Source organism: Bos javanicus, chromosome 13 (genome assembly GCF_032452875.1).
Source record: "Bos javanicus breed banteng chromosome 13, ARS-OSU_banteng_1.0, whole genome shotgun sequence".
Lineage (NCBI taxonomy): Eukaryota > Metazoa > Chordata > Mammalia > Artiodactyla > Bovidae > Bos > Bos javanicus.
Genome location: NC_083880.1, coordinates 17,940,493 through 17,962,357, shown reverse-complemented (window position 1 = coordinate 17,962,357; position 21,865 = coordinate 17,940,493). Strand labels below are relative to the sequence as shown.

Below are 21,865 nucleotides of genomic sequence, written 5' to 3'. Positions count from 1 at the left end.
TTCTTTAATCCTGCTCTATTACCAAATACATTAACCATTATATCATTCCAAATCTGTTACGTAAATATAACTTGTCCCATTTTCATAGTTATTTAAATTTGCTTTTCCATACCAGAAAATATGGGTCAAAACACAATTCAAGACTGCTCACATTTATCACACTCATAATAACAAGAGCATATCTATTTGAAGGTACATGAGAATCTACATATGAAGTAGAACATTCAAGACTTCCTCAGTAATATGTAGAATATTTACTGTTTAAAAATATAAAAAGAAAACAGCCTATTTACTTCAACCATGTATTTAAAACTTGGGTAGGAAAGAATGCTACAGGTATTTGCTTAAGGTGGCAATCAAATGTGATCAACTACATAGCATGCATTTTTCAGAACTCTACAAAGACATTTTTATTGGCATAGAAGTAGATGACAAAAAGCAAATAAACTCACAAAAAACAGTTTCCTTCCCACCCACTACTACTTAATAATTACAGTGAATGTCAGATAATGCAGGTGAATTTGGACATCAGAGTTACACATAATTTCAACATTCTGGTGATTATTTTCTCATTTACAAGATCAAGTAGCTGAAAACCTTAATTGAGGTTTTTTTCTCATATATCTCCCAATATATTTTAAAATATTTAGATATGAAAGTTTTCTATTTTTATTGTAACAGCTTAGAAACTTGGTTTTAAATCTTAATTACATGAACTTACTAGTAAATCATTTAACTCCTTCTCTGTGCCTTATCTGTTTATCATCTTAAAAATCACAGTCAAGTTGGAAATTTGTCATTTGAAAAATCACAATTAACAGACTATATTTTCAATTTAAAAAATTAAAAATGTCTCTCCAGATGAAAGGATAAAGATGTGGTATATGTATTTAATACATACAGTGGAATACTACTCAGCCATAGTAAAGACGAAAATGATGCCGTTTACAGCAACATGGATGGCCCTAGAGATTACCTCACTTACTTACTACTTACTAAGGGAAGCAGTCAGAGAAAGACAAGATACTTTGTGATATCAGTTATATGTGAAATCAAAAAAATGATACAAAATGAATTTTCAAGAAAAATAGAAACAGACACACAAACATAGAAAAACTTAAGTTACCAAAGGGGAAGGGGTAGGGTAGGGATAAACTCAGAGTCTAGAATTAGCAGATACAAACGACTATATATAATATAAACAGCAAGGACCTACTGTATAGCACAGGAAGCTATATTCAATATCCTGTAATAAACTATAATGGAAGAAATCTGAAAAAGAATTCAGATATATATACACACACATACACTTCGGCATATAACTGAGTCACTTTGCTGTACACTAGAAACTAACAACACTGTAAATCAACTATACTCCAATTAAAAAATAAATAGAAAATAAAGAATCCTTGCTTTATATTGGGAAATGTGTAGGAACTAAATCATCTTGGCTGAATAAGGGTGTTCAAAAGGTAGAGACATACTGGACTAGGTGTTCCTTACAGCTCTAAAATACGATCATCGCTGGTTCCTTCCTGTTACAGCAATTCAGTGATGACTGTACCTTACCTTTCTCAATATAATTCTTGGGGGCCCAAGCAGGATCCCCATCTGCGTATGGGTCGTTATACTGAACTACTGCAGCCTCCTCATCTTCATAATCCACTGGCGGCGGCGGTGGCGGAGGTGGCGAGTCATCAAACATGGGGATGTCGTCTGGCGGAGGTGGTGGTGGTGGAGTTGGACTATCGGCAACTAAAAAATTCAGATAATTAATTGAAATCAGAAATCAGATTAGATGGAAATTCCTAAGTTAACAGAATTTAAGGAAGCTCTATCATATACAGCATGCACTATAATAATACATGCAAGATTAGAAATAAAAGCTTGGTGTGTTAAAGCTTCTACTACTTTTAAGAATAATTTTGCAATAATAAAATGAGCTAAAATTAAAGGTATTAGGAAGTACTACAAATTAATGAATGCAGAGGTTAGGAGACAATATGTCTTTTTTTTTTGCTTTTTTCTTTTAAATAAGACTACAGGAGGAAAGAAGTTCCCTTACTCCAAGGTTCAGGTCGCAACAAATGTCACTCTTTAGTTAGCCTCTCTCCTTAAATAAGCCTTATGTCATATCTGTCATTTGGACTATGGTAAACATTATGAATGTTAGTTTAATGGTTTGATAACCATTTATTGTGCACATTCATGTCCCCGATTTTGGCTTTTAGTTACCTTTAGTTTCAAAGAAATCTCTAGTGGGTGGATATGTGTTGATTTTTATTTGTTTTATGCAAGGGGGAAAAAAAGCTGTGGTGTTAGGTATGATTCTATGTGTGCAGGTTTTCTATTATTTAAATTTTAACAAAAGAAAATTTAACAAGATTTAGAAAAATCTAAAGTTAAATAATTCTAAGCTAGCAGAAAATCTCATTAAATATTTTTTTAATGTTTGTATTCATAATCAACTTTAAAAAAAGATAATCAGCTTCTTCAATGTAGAAAGCAAGCTAAGACTTCTGTATTATTGCTTATAAAACTAAGAATGGAATGAGGGAAAGACTAGATCCTAAAGATCCAATTTCCTAAGAATATATCCTCAATAAAAGATTTTAAAAATAAAGTACTGCAGGAAGATGTTTTAAAAAAAAAAAAAAAAAAAAAACAGAAAAAACTCAAATCATGCAAAACAATAAAAACGATTCACACCTCAAGTTCTAGATGGCTGTGGTATGTATGTGTGTGATTTAAATAAAGGTGTAAACAGTGAAATGGAAAAAATGTCATGCTAGAATTGTTTCAATGAATTACTATGATACCAGGTAACAAATGCTCCCAATATTAATGAATTCAGAGCTGAAGCACAACTAATTCTTAAATTTCTGATCCACAAATTTCTTTAAAAAAAAAAAAAAAGAAAATATTTTGATACAAAGAATTATATAGTCTCCAGTATCTGAGAGAATTCAGAATTCGAACATACTAATAATTCCAACATACTACCTCACCTGCCAATTTCTGGGGCTATTTATATGATCAAAGAAAATGGTCATCATCTATTCTAAGATAGTGTTAAAGTTTTCAACACCCTATTTGCAGTAATGAGCTGAGAATATAACCAAAGAACCCAGATTTAAAACATATGCAAAACATATGCACATAAGAGCCCTACTGACAACCACTTTAATTCTGTGATTTCTATTTTATCCTATTTGGGGTGAGAAAGAAGACTATTAGGAAATAAGTCCTGTGTGCTGATGCTCATTCGAATGGACAGCTCTCACACAGGTGTGCAGTTTATTCTTCTGACAAATGCTAGGATCCATTTTATTTCTACCAATCCCTTCTCCATAAAGCTTGCTAATATTGAGATGAGAAGAAAATGCATATGAATCCATTCTGACAGTAAAGAGTCATAGCTCATATCCTTAATATGGCTTAATGAATAAATTATGTATGTTTGCCTGAATTCTTAAAGTGCATTTACTCTTGATTTATATACAACTTACTAGTCTATTTTTCATTCAACTGTCTTTATACCCAACTGCTGTTAATTTACATTGGCTTATCTTCAAATTGCATACACTGGGGCAAGCGTCTTGTCATCTAATTCTCTGTGCATAATACTCTGTTTAACACCATGTATAATTAGTTCAAAAACGCTTTCTGATGTTAATCATAAACAGATGTAAACACACTGCTTTTTTAGATGCTCATGTCTTAAACTGAAACACATTTATTAATAGGTTAACTGCTCTGTGCATTCATTATTACCACTCTGTCAAAGAAAGTGAATATTAAAGAACATAGAAAATTTGTAATTCATAAAACATTTAATATACTGATACCAATTTAACAACAATCTTCCTAACATGCTTTCAAAGAAAACAGATGCCAAATAAAACGAAACGAGGCATTCTGTGGCACCAAGAGAATTACTGACTCAAGATCACAAGTTTGGGAAAAGAACTGAAATAGTACCATGGCTTCTAGAGCAAAGACCATACATGTACATTACACTGAATGTCTGTTTAAAAAAAGGATTACCAAATATCTAATCAATGAGCTTTGGACTCACTAAATGGATGTTTATTATGGCTATTTTAAAACATTTCCTAAAAATTCTCGGCTATTAGGCAGTTCAAAGGTTGAACTGGCTTTGTTTTTAAACTCTTGCAAACAATTTTTAAACTCTTGGAGCACCAAGAATCAGCAATTTACCTTTATCCACTAATTTTTTAAAAAGAAGATTCGCTTATTTTTACATGTTTAAACACATAAGAGTTTCCAACCAAATGTAAATGATAAGGTTGGTTTAGGCTCAGAAATTTCAGCATCATGAAACTTTTATAGAAAGTCTATTAAATCACACATTTCTTAAAGATGGGGACTTTGTCTTAGACTATGTATATTCCTCCCAGAGCCTGGGACATAACACTGAGTAAACAAATATTTGACTGGACGAAGGGAGGAAACGTGGAGAATAACACAACAAGGTCAGGAGAAGCTGCAGGATGGAATTTGCCACAATGTTTTCTCCTGGAAGATGGGCTGGTCATTTGAGTTACACATCTTGTTCAAACCTTTCTGAGATTTATGTGCATGGTGATGATGCCAAATGAAGTGAATTAGTACGCGACCACCTTACCATCTTCAGCATTTTTGGCGTAAGATAATTCAATAATAGCAGTATTTTCCATTTTGCCAAATAACATTCACTATTATCATGTAGTTAGGATTATGTATCTCCCAGAACGTCAAAGTAATCAGGTGGTAATTAAAAAATAAAAACTTCTATCCTAATTCATATATTCAAAAGAATTTCCTAGTCAATCTGACCTTCCTTCAAAAAGATCTAAAAAAGGTAACAAGTCTGCCTGTTCAGAAATCATCCTCATGGGCCAAAACATAAAGAGGGCTCTACATGGATCATCACTTAAATGGAGTGCATGGATGTAATTTACTTATTCTTGCAGATCCTTGTTTATCCTAATAACAAATCTTTATATAGGTTCAAAACTGTTTATGCATAAAAATTTGAACAAATCTTTATATAAGTTCAAAATTGTTTATGTATAAAAATCAAAGGCTACAAAGTTTTCTTCACAAATGTTTTGTAACTAAAGGAGAAAATGCCAAAAAAAACCCACCCAAAAACCAAAACAAAGAAAATAAAACAAACCACCTGTCCTAATAAATTTAATCTCACAGTGTAACGATGCATCTTGATGAGTTAGCTGGCAACAGAAAACTAATTCCCCTAAAAACTATTGAAAGCTAGTAGTTTCAACACAATTTTAATTTGAGGCTTTGATTATGCTTTCCTTAAGAATCTGCAAAGATCTGATTTCATGTTTTAGAGCATGTGAATACAGAGGAAATTGCAGTTGTGACATTCATCTGAGTCAGTAACCATGCACACAGAGGAAAACTGAAGATCGTGCTCTTCAGTTTCAATAACGGATCTGCACCTATTTTCAAGGTAAGATTAGCTTCTCAACAAAAGTAAGGAAAATGATGACTCATCAGCCATGCATGCTATAAGGAGACAGCCTCTACTCTTGGACAGCTCAGGTTTTCCAAACTTACTGTTTTCCTGCACCCTGGCCACGAAGCCTGTGAGAGGTATCTGTGGAGTCAACTGAGGCATAGGGGGAGGGGGTGGAGCAATAGAAACTGGCGATGACAACACAGAATGGGGGAAGTAAAACAGATAAAGGAAAGAAAAGGAAACAAACAAAAAGCAGAAGTCAGTTACAAGGACCACAAACATAAGTATGCAAAGAACAGTTTGTAAATGAAACAAAACAAAACAAGAAACAAAACAAAAACCTGCAGAACCTTCATTTCCCACAAACAAACCTAAAGCTGAGTTGTGCTTAGCCAACTGGTAGTTTTATTAAAAAACAAATACATTTATTTTAATCCTACTGTTATAGTGTTTGGGGAAGATTTAGATTTACCATCACCTTCACTTTTATGCAATGAAAATTTTGAATTCTAAGAAAAGACTTTAACAAAACACGTAAGAATAAAATACCAATAAAGGTTTCTAGGATACTGTTAGTTTACCTTACCTCTCTAATCCTAACAGGTATGTCTAGCTTAAGGGTAATGCTGTAAATCAGAATTCACATAAACAAAACAAAAATGTTATGGTATAGCTGTTTATTCCATGTATAAATAAATGCATTAGTTATAGGTTTCCTTTAAAAACAGTTCTTATGTATCTATAGCATACATCTAAATTATATATAATATAATCTTATTATATATAACATGCATGTATGTTATAATAAGATTAACTATATAATGTATATTATATAATTACATGATAGTATAAAATCATGATTTATCATGTAAATTGCATGATTTAATAATTATAATGATGATAATTATATAACAATTGTATGATTATATAATATAATCTCATTATGTAGCTAAATATATTCTATATATCAGCTCTCTAGGGAAAAAAAAAGGTTACTATTATTTTTTAAGTTGACAATTTTAAATACATCACTCTTAAATTTACTAGGGAATAAGAATGCTCCATATACCATGTTAATTGTTTACTGAATTTCAAGGGATATTTCAAGGGACCTTCTTCCTTTTGTATTACAAAATTCTGTTTACTGGCAGTCACCAAGAAATGACACTAAATTGACAGGGAAAATTTATTGGCTCCCAAAGATCATTTAACTGAAAGACTGTTTCCATTAATCCAATCTAAAAATTGTTTGGTAAGCATAAAAATCTGAAAGAGGTTCAGTGTGTACAAATAAACAACAAAGCAATGTATGTGTATTTATATCCATTGTATGGCTAAAAACAACATTGAATTCACTATGAAATTAGTCCTGGTTCGTTCTGATACTCTGTATATAGAAGTATATACATGTGTGTATATACTTGTATATACATGTGTGTATATAATGTTCCAGTATATACACATTTATATATGATAGTTTTAATAAAGAAAAGATTATATACCTTTTCAATGTAAAAAAAATTTTTTTTAAACTTCCACAAACCTAAAAATTTAAAAAAACAACCCTTAGTAACTAGCCATGCTGGTTAGTACATAAAGAAAAGAAAGGTTATGCTGCAATAATACTAATCATATGCACAGAATATGCACATCAAAACACTAAAAACACTCACATGCTACCACTACAACACCAACAGTAACTCGGGTTGAAGGACAATTGATTTGACAATACATAATCATATGTTTAAAATGTGAAGCAAATTTGCTTTACAATATCCAAAAATATGGACAATCAGTAATGACAGTGTCTTCTTTGAGGATAAGCAACCAAACCAAGCGGTGTTGAAACAGAACTACACAAACAGGTATCAGGTGAAGAGTCACCAGAAGCCCTATTTGCGGAGTAAACAGTAAATGTCTAAGTGTGGAAAAGAAAAAAAACACAAAGATGAGATCTAAAAATGCAGCATAATATGAAAAAAAAAGGTTCATGAAAGTAGTGAGACTAATGATCAGATTAACTGCGGGATTCTCAGCCACCAGCTACTTTTCTTTACCAAGAGGAGAATAGGGGAAATGTGAGGTAAAATTCTAACGGAACATTTCTCAGGAGCTTGGATGAGAATTTCAGTCTGGAAAAGGGTTCTATAATATAAATTTTGGGATTACTTGTGAATTATGATATTTCTGCTAAAGTGATTTTCAATTCTTAGAAGGCTTTTTGCTTATAACCACAATTAAGTCTTTAAAATTTAACCAAAAAAAAAGAGAGAATTTAGTTCTACTTTAAAACACTTGTTGAAAACATGCATCATAAATAAAAAGAATTTAAAACCCAACTTCCTGTGTAAATATGGAGTGTTCAGTATTTTTTAGGTAACATAAAATAACATGCAGCTCCAGAAAGTAGCCAGAAAAACCACATGAGAAAGCATGTCTGAGTCTATGTCTGGTGATCACTGTTTCAAGCCAATAACAAATACTGAACAACTGGCTCATTTCAGATTTCTCCTGGTTGGATTGAGCATCCTGATATGGAAAGTGAAATTAATGACTACTCACTCTATGCCAAAGTTATTTTCTAATCTTATCAGCCTTTAAACACTGATTGCAGTTAGTGTTGAGATGTGCACTCTGAGGTGAACAGAAAGGATTTATCAAAAGAAAGTCCTCCCCACTGTTATAATTATTAGAGACAGAATAAGCAGACATCAAGAATGGTTTTTAATGGTCTGGAACTTATTTCAGTATAGGTTAAAAAGCTTAAAAGTGATAGCCAGCAATTTTGTTATATTATTGAAAAGAAAAATTGTCACAATATTTTTAATTTTACTGTTATCAAACTGTATCAAACATGCCATTATTTTTAAATTCAGCTTAATTCATTTCAGAATTTTGCCTCTTTAGTTCTATTTACAGTATACTTAGTGAATCGGAAGTTTTTCAAAGTGATAAGCAATTATTTTTAAAATTATATGATTCAAGGTCTAACTTCTTAAAACAAACATGAAATAACATGGTTTCAATTGTTGTCTATCACTGGCAAGAACAATTTAAAATAATTTCCTTCAAAAGGAGCTCCACTGCTGCGTGCGCCTGCTAAGCACAAGCTTACTTGAATTCTGAGAATAAAGTGGACCTCCATTAACATGAGGCTGAGCAGAAAACTGAGCCGTCACAGAGGGAGTCCGTCTGTATCCACCAGAAGATGTCGAGGAAGTGGTAGAGTTGTGCCGAGAAATCTGCCTGGTCATTGTGCCATACTGGGAACCAGGAGCTGAGCCCGGGGCTGCTGGAAAGCATTAGTCAAAGGCAACCAACAAAGAACTTGAGCATCGCGGGTAACCTCCGATGGCAGAACAAAGAGAAGCAGACTCTCAGCAAGAAACATTTTTTATCACTTTTTAAAGTCCACAGCACAAAATAAAGAGAAAAGTAAAGACACAACACAAATAGCTCTATCTCTGAACTTAAAAAAACTTACAAAAAAGCAGAAAAAACAGATACTGTGTGGAAAGTGCAAAAGTTAAGTATGAAACATTCTTCAGTCTTTTAATTCAGCATAATCCCAAGTGGTATTTTGCTAATAAAATGTATAATCTTTTTCTTTGTTATTTCAGAATGTACAGTTTTTATATGTCAACTGTGTCTCTCCAACAAGATAAGTACCAAATGACAGTCTGAGGTGAAAAGCATTGTTTTTAGATGTGAATACCTTAGTATCTGGATTGTACACTTCTTTTTCACTGGCAAGTCTACAGCAACAGTCTAACAATCTAGCCAGCCAAACCCGCTTAAATTATAAAGTCTAAACAGGTAAGCTTATTTTCCACATTTACTACTATATTTGACTGTTTACTGTTATTAGCAGTTATTATCAATGCAAATTATAGTGGAATCATTTTTTTAGAGAAGCACAATTTCTAGCTTCAAAGCACCTGTGTCAGATTTGTTGTATATCGCCAAACTTTTAAGAATTCCACACTTTACCCTATCACTTAAATTTCTGTGACTGATAAAACTGAAAAAAACTTTAAGACTGTAAAATATGGACATTTTAAGGCAGCTTTGGGTAGAAAATCCACTATCTTTCCCCACATATTTGGAGGGCTTTTTTTCCCCCATAGTACATCCAAAGCAATCTTTTCTTTTTAATTTCAAACATATTTAAACTAACTAAAGTATTAACAATACTTAAAATTTTATTCAATGTCATCTTTACCAACATCTTCAAAGTTTAAAATTTTAAAGGTTAATATAAAGTTCAAAGCCGCTAAAGTTAACTATATCTTCCAGGCAACTTCAGGATTTATATCATTCTCCCAAACATCTAATCACGACTGAAGAAATAAAAAGGCAGAATCCTGGTTTCCTTTCATTCAGTCATTTCATTTAACCTCTCCTAGAGGCCATACAAATTATTAGAAAAATCATACAGCAGAGGCTGTTCATTAAAAGAAGTGCTAATATTTAACATTTTGGAGCTCCCAAGCCATGCTATGCTATGCTAAGTCACTTCAGTCGTGTCCGACTCTTAGCGACCCCATGGATTGCAGCATAACAGGCTCCTCCGTCCATGGGATTTTCCAAGCAAGAGTACTGGAGTGGAGTGCCATTGCCTTCTCCGCCATAGGCAGTCACTAATTAAATCATTCACACACTCATTTTCTAAACAGAGACACACTTTTAAAATAACAGTCTATTCAAATGCCTTTGAGAATGAGTAATTCTGGACAGCTAAGTTTTCCAAGGAGCTTAAGAGGTAATCCTTTAACCATTTTTAATAGAAATCTTAAAATGATTTTTTATATTTCTTTGACTTATATAAAAACTATATAAAATCCAGGTTATTTTTTTTTGGTGATTGAAAACCAAATAGACCTATTTATATAGTTCCAAACCAGGCCAATTTTAGAATTTAATTTAGTATTTTATTATGAAATAAGTCATAAAAAGCGTATGTGACTGATGTATATATAATTATATATGCTATGTACATATAAATAATACATATACTAATGTATATATATAACTATTTACAATGGTTATATATAATCTGTTTATATATATAAATATTACTTGTATATTTGATTATATAGGATTATATATTCTGTTGGTTTGCTGTTTTCCTTTTATATTAAGATTCATTCACGTTGATAAGTATATCAATATATCATTTATTTTTTTGCTTTATTTACATACAAACATGCCACAATTACAATTACTTATCCATTCCACTGTTAGACATTTGAATTGCATCTAGATTGTTGCTATTATTATACCACCATTATAAACATTCCTAATTATGGTTCCTCAATTTCTCTGAAAACAGTGGTTCTCAAACACTGATCAGAATTTTATCTTAAGGGCGTATTGTGATACAAGCTGCTTGGCTCCAGTCTCAGTTTCTGAATGAGGAGGTCTGGAATGGGACCTGAGAATTTACATTCCTAACTAGCTCCCACAACAATGATGCTGTTGATCTGGAAATCATATTTCAAAAGCCACTGCTCTAATACAGTGGTGGTTAAACTTTTTGGTCTTTAGGGTCCACTCTAAAATTAGAGAACCTCAAAAAAATTTTATTGAAGTGAGCTACAGGAATAGGTAATTACCATATTAGAAATTAAAACTTATTTATCTTTAAAACACATAAATACACAAATACACATTCCTTTAGCTGTCAAAAATGATGCTATCAAATGTTACGTAGCCTCTGGAAAATTCCACTGTGTCCTTGTACCAGAATGAGAATGAAAATGGCAAACAAGTCTTAGTATTATTATGGAGATAATTCTAACCTCAAAAACGCCAAGAAAGGATTTTGGCAACACCCAGGAGTCACATACCTATATTTTGAGAACCAGTACTCTAGGGGAAATATCTAGAAATTAAATTGATAAATCTAAGGTGAGAAACCTGATTCAACTTAACTGAGTAACAACAAATTACTTTCTAAAGGGAGCATATTAACTAACAAACTCCCCCCAGCAATGCACCTTTCTGTTACTGCGCACCCTCACTGGCATTTGGTACTAGGGGACTTTGACATGTTTACCTATCTAGTAGCTATAAAACAGTATCCACTGGTTTTTATTTTCTATCTTCCTGATTATTAATTAGGTTGAGGGCATTTATTTTTTCCAGATGAACTTTCTGCCAACAACTTCTATTACTAGGGCCTTTTTTAATTACTTCCTTTTCTTTTGAGTACAAGTGCCAATGTTTTTAAAAGAAGATGCTAGATGGTTTTATTTCACCTAAGCTCCATTATTTGAAACAGTTCTTTATCCATTTCCACCCAAATGCTACTGTGCATTTCTAGGCTGAATGGTTTTATATAGTCTATATTTAGAATTCTTATATGCTCAATCCAGTCTCCCTCAACCTGGGAACAATTTAACTGTATTTTATTGATAAAAAAAACTGTTTTCACTGCACCCTCAGATGCCATAAATCCTCGACTATATCAGAGTCTTACAACTGTGAGCCACAGGAAAACCTCAAAGCACCCCACACATCATTCTCTTTTCCATTTTTCTTCCTTCACCCCACTCCTTTGACTGTTGTATACACCAGGGAGTTCCAAATCAAGTCTCACTTTAAAAAATACTGCATCACTAATAAAAAATTTTTTTCTGAACAATCACTGCTATAATATTCTTAGAAAGATCTAAACAAAACAAAAGCTTAACCACATTAAATTGGTTATAAACAAGGCAGAGACAGATTTGACATCACAGAGAAGTTTCTGTGTAACTTCAGAGGCCTTCCACAAGGAGAAATTAGTGTAAATTAGATTTAATACTTAAAACTTTGTACTACCACCTACCCCCTAATAACTACACAAGCTAACCGTCTGACAGGAGCTGACTATGAACTAGGCACAGTAAGTTAAATCACTCCAGTGGTTATGCAGTCTCACCTATCACAGTGTTCGCAGGGAGGGGAAGTGGAAGAGGTGGTGCTGGTGGAGCTCCAGAAGGAGGAAGGACAGAAATGTTTTCTAATAAAATAGTTTATAATTCAGGTCAGAGTGCAAGAAAGAGAACTAATCATTCTGAAACAGTAAGAAAGTACAATGCTTTGGAAAGAAGAAAAAAAGAGAGAAAGATACCCATATGCAAAGCATATGTTCCAAAGAATAAGAATTTTACAAGGTAAAAAGGTCACTGAGATCACACTTTCATTAACTATAAAATACACCTGTTTTTATAAGTAGCTTTTTCTCCTTTTTCAACAACATCCTTGAGAAACTAAGAATTTTCCCCAGTTTTGATTATCAAACTCACTTTTCAAATGTATATTTTAACAACAAAAAGTCTTCCTTTCATTTACTAAACAATCAAGGGACTAATCATAGCTCTACTATGATTTCTTAAATTTTTATATAATCTAAAAAGTAAAAGAGCTTTTCTTAGTTTAATCCCACATTACATTCAGAGCATTTTACTGACATATGTATCGAATATCATACATAAAAGCAGGAAGGTCACAACCAGCTATCACCAGAGTTGACACACCTAGCAGCCTACAAGGCAACATCAAGGTTCAGTGATGCATAATTCACATTAAAGACACTGATCTTTCAGTTGAATTATCAACAATTATTGGTTTGCTCTTGAAATAATAATTATCATTCTTGACTAGTAACCAAGTATTTCTGAAGCAAAATGGCCCACAAGTTATTTAATATGCTTTTTTTATAAGTAAGGAGAAACAGCTGCAAAACTCTAAAAACTCTGAAAACCAATCAAAAATTGTTTTTAAGTGTTAGCTTTCATTCTGGCAACAATCACATAAATTTAATAGTTTCATCTAACGTAACTAAATTGCTTCAGACTTCCATAATAAAGCTCATAAATACTACCACATATGACAATGGATTAGTGGATGACATACCTGGTCCAATGGTGGGTGGTGAGGGTGTAGGCACGGCGATGGGAATGCCAATACTGCTGCTGCCACTGTTCTCTCGGCTGCCACTTCCTCCGCTGCTTCCACTGCAAAAGGGAGAGAAAAACCATGAAAACAGCAATTCTAGGGATTCCTTCAAAAAATATTATCAATTCAAAACCACCAGATACTGTTATGATGGATGTGTGTGTGGATATATATACACATGCTTACACAGAAAGAAACGTTTTAACTGTCCGATACAAATTTTAACTCTAATACCTGAAGTGGTTTTTGTGTTTGACTTTGTGTTAGTTGCTCAGTTGTGTCCGACTCTTTGTGCCCCCACGGACTGTAGCCCGCCAGGCTTCTCTCTCCAAGGAATTCTCCAGGCAAGAATACTGGAGTGGATTGCCATTTCCTTCTCCAGAGGAACTTCCCAACCCAGGGGTTGAACCCTGGTCTCCTGCATCACAGGCAGGTTCTTTACTGTTTGAGCTACAGGGAAGTCCATGTGTTTCACTATGTTTCTCCATCTACTGGAAAACCAATATAATCACATAGTACTCAGAACTGTTGAGAGATCACTGAGAAATGAATGACCAATACAATCTCATGTACAATGAATCAGCAAGGATTTATTTAAAACCTAGTATAAATAGCAGTAAACAAAGCAGACATGAACTACACTGTCATGGACCTCTTGGCTGAGAATGGGAAAACAGAAGTTAAAAAATAGTGGGATGGAAGCCACAAAAGATGCTATGGAAGTGAATAAAAATGGTAACCAACCTTAGTCTGAAATTAGTATGCAATTTATTAATCTAATTAATCTCTAATCTCTAATTAATCTCAAAGAACAGTAATAAGACAGGGAAACTTTTGGAAAAATAAGCAAATGAGAAAGAAAATAATGAAATTTCACCAAGGAACATTGTAGAATAGTGGATACTATTAAATTTTAACTTCTATGGACTTACTGTCCCTTTAGGTATACAACCTCACACTGACCAGTTTCAGTAATGTAGAGTGGACATGTTGTTGTTCAGTCGCTAAACCATGTCCGACTCTTTGTGACCCCATGGACTGAAGCATGCCAGGCTTCCCTGTCCTTCACTATCTCCCTGAATTTGCTCAAAGGCATGTCCATTGAGTCGGTGATGCTATCTAGCCATCTCATCCTCTGCCACCACCTTCTTTTGTCCTCAATCTTTCCCAGCAGAGTCTTTTCCAATGAGTCAGTTCTTTGCATCAGGTGGCCAAAGTATTAGAGCTTCAGCTTCAGTCTTTCCAATGAATATTCAGGGTTGATTCCTTTTAGGAGTACACATGTACACATATGCAAATATACATATGTACCCATGTAGCCTGAAGCTCCATATTATATTTTTAGAACTCAACATCATTGGTTCAATAGGCCCAGAAACCCAGCAGAGTAATAATCTACACTGTCTAATTTATTTTCTTCAATATGATCCATCTATAATTACACTGTCACATACTAACAGAAGGGGAAAAAATATTTATATAACAAAAAAAGGTCTGATGTGAAGGCCTCCCTCCTCCCAAGCTAGTCAATACTCTGCTTTGTGCCACCACCATATAACAGACAGATGCACTTATGTGCTTGTATGATTAACTAATCTGTATGCCTTTTTCTAACATGGACGTTTGCAAGTTACAGCCTACAAGCCAAATTTGGCCCATAGTCTGATTTTTATAATCCATGAGCTAAGTACACTTTTTAATATTTTAATTAGTTGGAAAAAATCAAAATAATAATATTTTATGACACATTAAAATTATGTGAAATTCAAATTTCAGTGCCGTATATTAAGTTTTGTTGGAATACAGCCATGCTCATTCATTTACATGCTGCTGGTGGCTGCTCTCATGACAGAGCTGAGTAACTGCAGCAGAGACCATATGGACCACAAATCCTAAAGTAATGACAACCTGGTCCTTGATAAAATAGTTTGTTGATCCCTATTCTAATAGAACAAGTTCCTGAAAAAAAAAACCGTTATCTCACTGGTATATATCCCTAGTATAATGAAGTAACTTAGTTGTTGAATATGATTAAACTATTACTATATCACTACAGAGAAAAATCATACTTTGATGTAATAATTCAATAATAAATATATAAAGAAACAATTTAAAAAACAATTTTGGTCCTCACTGAATTCATACTGTAACTGATACTATAACTGCAGACATCAATATGACTATTTATTTACTAACAGGAATAGTAACAACAAATAACAATTACATAGCATTTAAGAGCTTGGTATACCCTATGGAACTGAATCCTTCAAAATAATTTTACCAAGTTATATCTCTAATAAAACCAACCAAAAATCAAGGGAAAGAGCAGTTCCTTGCCCAAGTTATTAAAAGAGAGGTAAAAATTAAATGAAAAAATTAAACTATACAATAAAGTACTCCCCAAAAAAAGTAGTGACTTTAGGGGGAGGGAAGTAGAAGCAATCACTGGGAAAGGCCTGAAGCGGACTTCTGGGTTGCTGCTACTATTCCATTTTTTCATCTGCGTGATGTTACTTGACTATATTCAGTTTCTATTAATACATCAAGTTTTATATTAATAAATTATCTCCTTTTCTGAAATGCACGTTATGTTCCATATCAAGTTTTTAAAAATCCACTGGGTAGATTCCCTGGTGGCTCAGTGGTAAATAATCCACCTGCCAACGCAGGAGACAAAGGTTCAATCCCTGATCTGCGAAGATCCCACACACTGCAGGGCAACTAAAAGCCCAGGGCGCCACAGCTACTGAGCCTGTGCTCGAGAGTCTGAGAAGCACAACTGCTATGCCCACGTGCCGCCACCACTAAAGCCCACGCTCTACAACAAGAGAAGCCACAACAATGAAAAGCTTGTGCGCTGCAACTAGAGCGCGGCCCCTGCTCACCTCTACTTTAGAGAAAAACCCGCACAGCAACGAAGAACCAGCACAGCCAAAAATTAATACATTTTTTAAAACAAAGGGGAAAAAAATCCACTGGGTAGTTGATTTCTAGAACTTCTTAAAAAAACAATTTATATAATAATATACTCTGCAGTCTATCAACTCTCCTAAGAAATTCTTCCTCAGAGCTTCAAGTTTAAATCTCATTGGATAGTTTCTGATATTTAACCATTTACCCAAAAAATTTCACAGTGGTTATCTTGATCTTTTTTTCCTAAATGACCATAAAAAAAAAATTCTTTAGTCTTCATCCAAATGTACATATGTACCTTTGTCAAAAAGAAGAAATACTAGCAATCTGCTAGCAGTATAGATACTAAAAAATCTAAAAAAATAGAAGTCATGATGTAACTTTACAGAAATGTGTACAGTATTATCATCCTCAACCTTACCATCTATGTTAGCATCAGAGGAGCCCTTTACCTATAATTCTACAGGAGTCTGTCACCAATCAATAACATACATTCTCAGCTGTTCAAAGGCTCAATCTAAAAATTTACCTGTGTGTCCTCGGTCTCTGATTTAAAGAAGCCGTCCTGCCTGGACTATGCTGACTTCCCAGCCTTGCAGGACTTGTCATGTAGTCATTAGGAACTGTTGGAGGTTTAACAGGCTCAAGGGTTTTGTAAGGAGTATTTCGTCTAAAGAAGCATAATAGAGAAAGGAGTAATGGATAAGAAAGATAAAATGGTATTTCCCCCCCAAATTTGTGACTATCCCTTTATTACCAAGTATAACACAATTTCTTTTAAATACTAAAGTTTGTTTCTAGAAAATGCTTTAATAGGAACATATGAATTTTGTTACTTTAACAAAAGCTAAAATCTGTTACCTTTTCTTTCTAAAAATAATAGTTATAATTTTTTAAATGCTCAGTAATATGAAACTTTGAAACACATATGATTCCCAACTCAGTAACCCACAAGGCACTGTCCTTATATATTGTGGAAGCTAAATATCTCCTCTGTAGTTTATTCCTACCTCAATACGGGAATATTAATATATGGGCAAGTACATTCTGGCCCCAGTAGTGATGCCATTAATTTCTCAATAAACGATTTAACTTTTCTATTTAACAACTTCATGGTTTTTTTCAGGGGCAAGGGGTTCACAAAATGAAAATTGAAACTAAGAGCCTACAAAAAATGTTGCTTACTGATTCCTGTTACTATAAAGTAACGATTCTACCACCCCTCCCCCCAAAACAAGGAGTCTATAGTCTACAATAACGTGAATAATCTTTCAGGACTGTCTTACCAAGTATTCAGTATTTGCATTGCATTGAAAACTGGGAAGGAAGAAGGCACAAACTTATCTTTTCTCCTTCTGCACTGGCCTTCTCATAAAGCTACTATAGAATGAAGGGCCCCAAAATGACCAGCAGAAGCACAGTTAGAAGGATTCCCAGTAAAGATTCCCAAGTGTCAGGGAAAGCAGAAATGGGGGAAATGGAAGAACTGCAAGCTACCAAACCAAGTATGCAAAACAGGCCACTTATTCAAAGTTCTGTAATATAAATATTGCAAATACATGTAAAGACAATATATACGGAAACCTCTGGTTATTTCATTTTAATAAATATTTCATTTTAAGGTCAGATTTATATATATGTATATAAAATTTTTATAATGAATTGGAAAATAATAGACAATGCTCATTTATACACATACAAAAAACTTTTCTGGTACAGAGTTCCTCAGAGAAATTACAGAACAGGCAGATTCATTTTGGATTCACTTTGATTTCCTTCACTGGATCTGAAGAACACAGATGTAACTGAGTGCTTACCCCAGCGTCCCCCGGCCTGACATGGGAGGACTCGGTGGTTTCTGAGTAGGAGGGTTTGTTCTCGACAGCGTGCCAGTTCTTGCAGGCTGGTTATTTCCATGCTAAAATGTGGAAAGAAACGCTTTTATTTTTATATCAAATTGTTCTCTTGGTGTTTTGACACCATGTATTATTATTTTTTAAATATCAGAATGTGAAATAAGGATTCCCAGACAGCTTTAATAACAGACTTTGGTACTATATTTTAAAAAGTCAAAATACCACTTGCACTTGGCTTTTCATATTATTTTGCGCCCTTCATGCCAATTAATTGCAAAATACAGGTGAGATTACTCAATTTTATATATTATTTTATTGTTATACATGCTCACTGAGATCTAACTTTTCTGCAATTCAAATATTCGGTTTCCTGAAATTTTCGAAACGTGTGCATGAATACAAACTACAGATCTCAGTGTCAACTTGCTAAAATATTCATCTGAAAAATCATCTCTATCCCAACAACTCAGTAACAAAGTCACATGTAATGTCTGGGAAACCTCCTAATTGTAAGTCAATAAAAGCAAGGCAACTATCAAAAAATGAGCAAAGCAATAAATGTTAGCAAAATTAATGTTCCTATATAAATGCAGATGTCAATATATCTTTGATATATTAACACATCCAAGCTAAATGTTGCTGATTTGAACTGGGTTTGAGTATATTTAACCCATATAAATCCTATGGGGAAAAAAGCAGACAGACATAGGAGAAGTTTTCAAGTTTTAGTGGCTCTGCAGCCTCTATCAATACAGAAGGAATACCGTGGATCAAGTGATAAGTAGTATCTCTTACCTTGGCTTTTAGCCACTTTACGTTGGCAAAAAAGGGGGGAAAAAGTAGAAATTAATTCTAGATATCTTATCTGATAGGACAGTTACTTGATTCATGTTAATAAGCTTTTACCCAGTCATATTTTAAGTATTTTATAAAGAAAAGACATCCACAAGCAGTAGGGAAATATTCATAGGTATCATATATTTATTCAAAGTAATATATTCATAAGAAAATTACCACTTAATTATGCCAATCTCATGCAAATTATGTAATTTCTTAGGTCAGTATTTTATCCTATCAAACTAATTCAACTGAATCATGGATGATAAAAAACAAACTCTGATTTAAATACAAACACATAGCTCATTAAACGTATGGCTATTTTAATGCCTCAGTGCACAGACCTTAAGCCTACTGGACAATGAATGCTCATGCTTCATTATTGGAATGGTACAGAATTTTAAAGAGTGATCAACTGTAAATGTTAAAATCCAAAATTACAGGTTGCTTCCAAATTCAGAAAAGGACCTAGCAGCTCAGGGTTTAAAACAAAATTACAATGCACCATAACATCTTAGCCAAATTCTAATTAAGGAACAAACAAACAAATAGGGTCTGGAAACCCTCTCATGTGTAGCTTAAGAATCCAAATCCTAAGAGGCCAGCACTAGTAAATAGAGTTTGTTTTAGTTCTAAATTTCCTTCTGAACAAGTCTGATCAAAATTCAGAACTGAAAAAAAGCTGCTTTGATCCTAAAGGCTACATCTTTAAAACCTGGCCAGCTTATATATATGAACTAATGTGTCCAAAGCAGCCTACTTGCAACATGCCACTTAAGGAAAATTATCTTCAGATTGAAGACTTTTTCTACACTGGGGAAAAAGGGGTTCCCTCAAGTTCTTTCCATCTCATTTGCCATTCTAAATTTGTATCTTATCATTTTTCAAGTGACCATAAAAGCAACATTAAGGAAAGCATCCAAAAACGGAATATACCTTGCTTGACCCATATTCTTATTGCTAGAAACTGTGCCAGAACTTTGGTATTCTTTAACGTTTGTTTAGAATAACACGGCTCATTATTATCTAGATTAAACAATGTCTGGAATCCTACCTTGCCACTACATTTCACAATTGGATTTAGAAATTAAATTTGAATAACCTCATTATCTTTGAAGAAAAGACATATTAATGTGATAGCATTAAAATACACTAAATACTATTCTAAAGTAACTTAGAAATATTCTAAATATGATCATACATCTTCCCTCATATGCTGTTTCAAGTGAAAGAGAAAACAAAAAAATAGCACTCAAGTATAAACTAGTCCCAAATGAAAGGGTGAAACGATAATTTATTTGGGAATAAAAATTCTACTTGAATTCTGCTACTGTGTAATGGTGTAACCTTTACCTGTTATGGAGCACAGCCTCCTCTGTTAAGTGTGTGTAAATTTACACAAAGATGTTAGGAGTGTTGGAAGGAAATGATCTCTATACCTTACAACTCAAAATGTAATTGGTTAGCAACTTAAAAACTTCCACTTCAGTGTCTCCCAAGCACGTTTTAGAACTAAAACATCTTAAGGAAATAAAACTAGGCTTTTTATTTCCTTAAGATCTCACTTCATTTCCTTAACATTTACATTTATGGATGAGTCAGTTTACCAGCTCCCTGGACTCTAAGGTTGAAAACAATAGAACTCTCTTATTCCACCCTTTCTGCAGGCCCTAAGTAGATCATAAGCTTCGCATACCACAGGAATGAAAGTCTGTAAGATGCCAGTTCCTCTTTGAAATGATTCCACAGTTCATTCCTCTAATAAAACTGAAACCTTTAAAAACACCATTCCTATGTATTATAAAGCTTCAGTGTTTCCATTAATAAAACAGAACAACCCTTAGATCACATGATCTTTTCAAAGCTTGAAAACAAAGACATATGTGGAAAATCCTTCACAAGTTATGAACCAGGCTCTATAGCTATTATTATTAACAGATAATTTTAAATGTTTCTACTATGTATTCAAGTTTACTCTGAAACTGTATAGCCTGCAAATTTTTAAGAGAATACAATATGAAGACACTTACCTTGACACCGTGGCCCACATCATCCAGAACTGTATAGTCAATAGGTTTCCGAATATACCTTACAGGTCGCTCCATGTTCGCAGGTGCTATTATTTTGTGAGTTCTTGATGTATTCTTATTTGTTGTCAAAATACCAATCTCTCTTCGAGCCACTTTCTCTTTATGAATGTCCACAGTCTATATTTTAAATTTGAACAAAGCAAGAAAATATTGTTTGGCAGAGTAAATAATATATATAATGTCCACATATTAAGAATGTATCACATGTCTATTTTTCAGTGAATACTACTACATGCTCCCCTTCAAAATTAAGCAAATTAATATCTTGGACGCTGAAACATGGGATCTCTAAAGCTGATTAAAAGCACCAACTAAACTATTGGTTTTGATTCCAAAGTGATTCTGAGGGAAGCGATTTTCTCTCCCAAAGACCTGGTGTGTGTGGAAAGGGAGGGCTCCTACTCTGTGTCGCTTACACTTTATTTTGCGTAGATACAGACCAGATAAAGAAATCAGAAATTACAACCAGATGAAGTAACTACTATAGTGACACACGCACAATTTATTTGCAATTACTCTAAAGGTGTTCAGAGCAAGATATCCAACTAGGTTGAGAAGGCTTTAATAGAGTAAGTACATTTTAAAAAATAAACAAATATTAGAGGCAAATTATGGAAATTATTTAAGGCAAGAAGAACAGCATATTACAGACAAAGGTTTAAGAAGGAAAAAAAAGAAGACCAGAGAAAACCAGGGGTTACAATTTGGCAGCAAGGAGCCCACACATCTGCAGC

At 33.7% G+C, this 21,865-nt stretch overlaps 1 protein-coding gene across 13 annotated transcripts in view; it reads right to left on the bottom strand.

Annotated features, from left to right (window-relative positions):
* The window catches only part of ABI1 (abl interactor 1), an 87,983-nt gene that overhangs the window by 4,551 nt on the left and 61,567 nt on the right, over positions 1-21,865 (bottom strand). Inside the window, exons 3-11 of one of the 13 annotated variants that reach the window (XM_061435881.1) lie at positions 21,072-21,248; positions 19,000-19,014; positions 18,166-18,266; positions 16,878-17,018; positions 13,394-13,494; positions 12,417-12,497; positions 8,607-8,783; positions 5,590-5,676; positions 1,570-1,755 (exon numbers count right to left, since the gene is read on the bottom strand). In XM_061435881.1, the coding sequence (XP_061291865.1) occupies positions 1,570-1,755; positions 5,590-5,676; positions 8,607-8,783; positions 12,417-12,497; positions 13,394-13,494; positions 16,878-17,018; positions 18,166-18,266; positions 19,000-19,014; positions 21,072-21,248 (1,066 nt within the window). The remainder of the gene's footprint in view (positions 1-1,569; positions 1,756-5,589; positions 5,677-8,606; positions 8,784-12,416; positions 12,498-13,393; positions 13,495-16,877; positions 17,019-18,165; positions 18,267-18,999; positions 19,015-21,071; positions 21,249-21,865) is intronic. The other 12 variants (XM_061435882.1, XM_061435869.1, XM_061435870.1 and 9 more) reach the window with 12 other exon arrangements.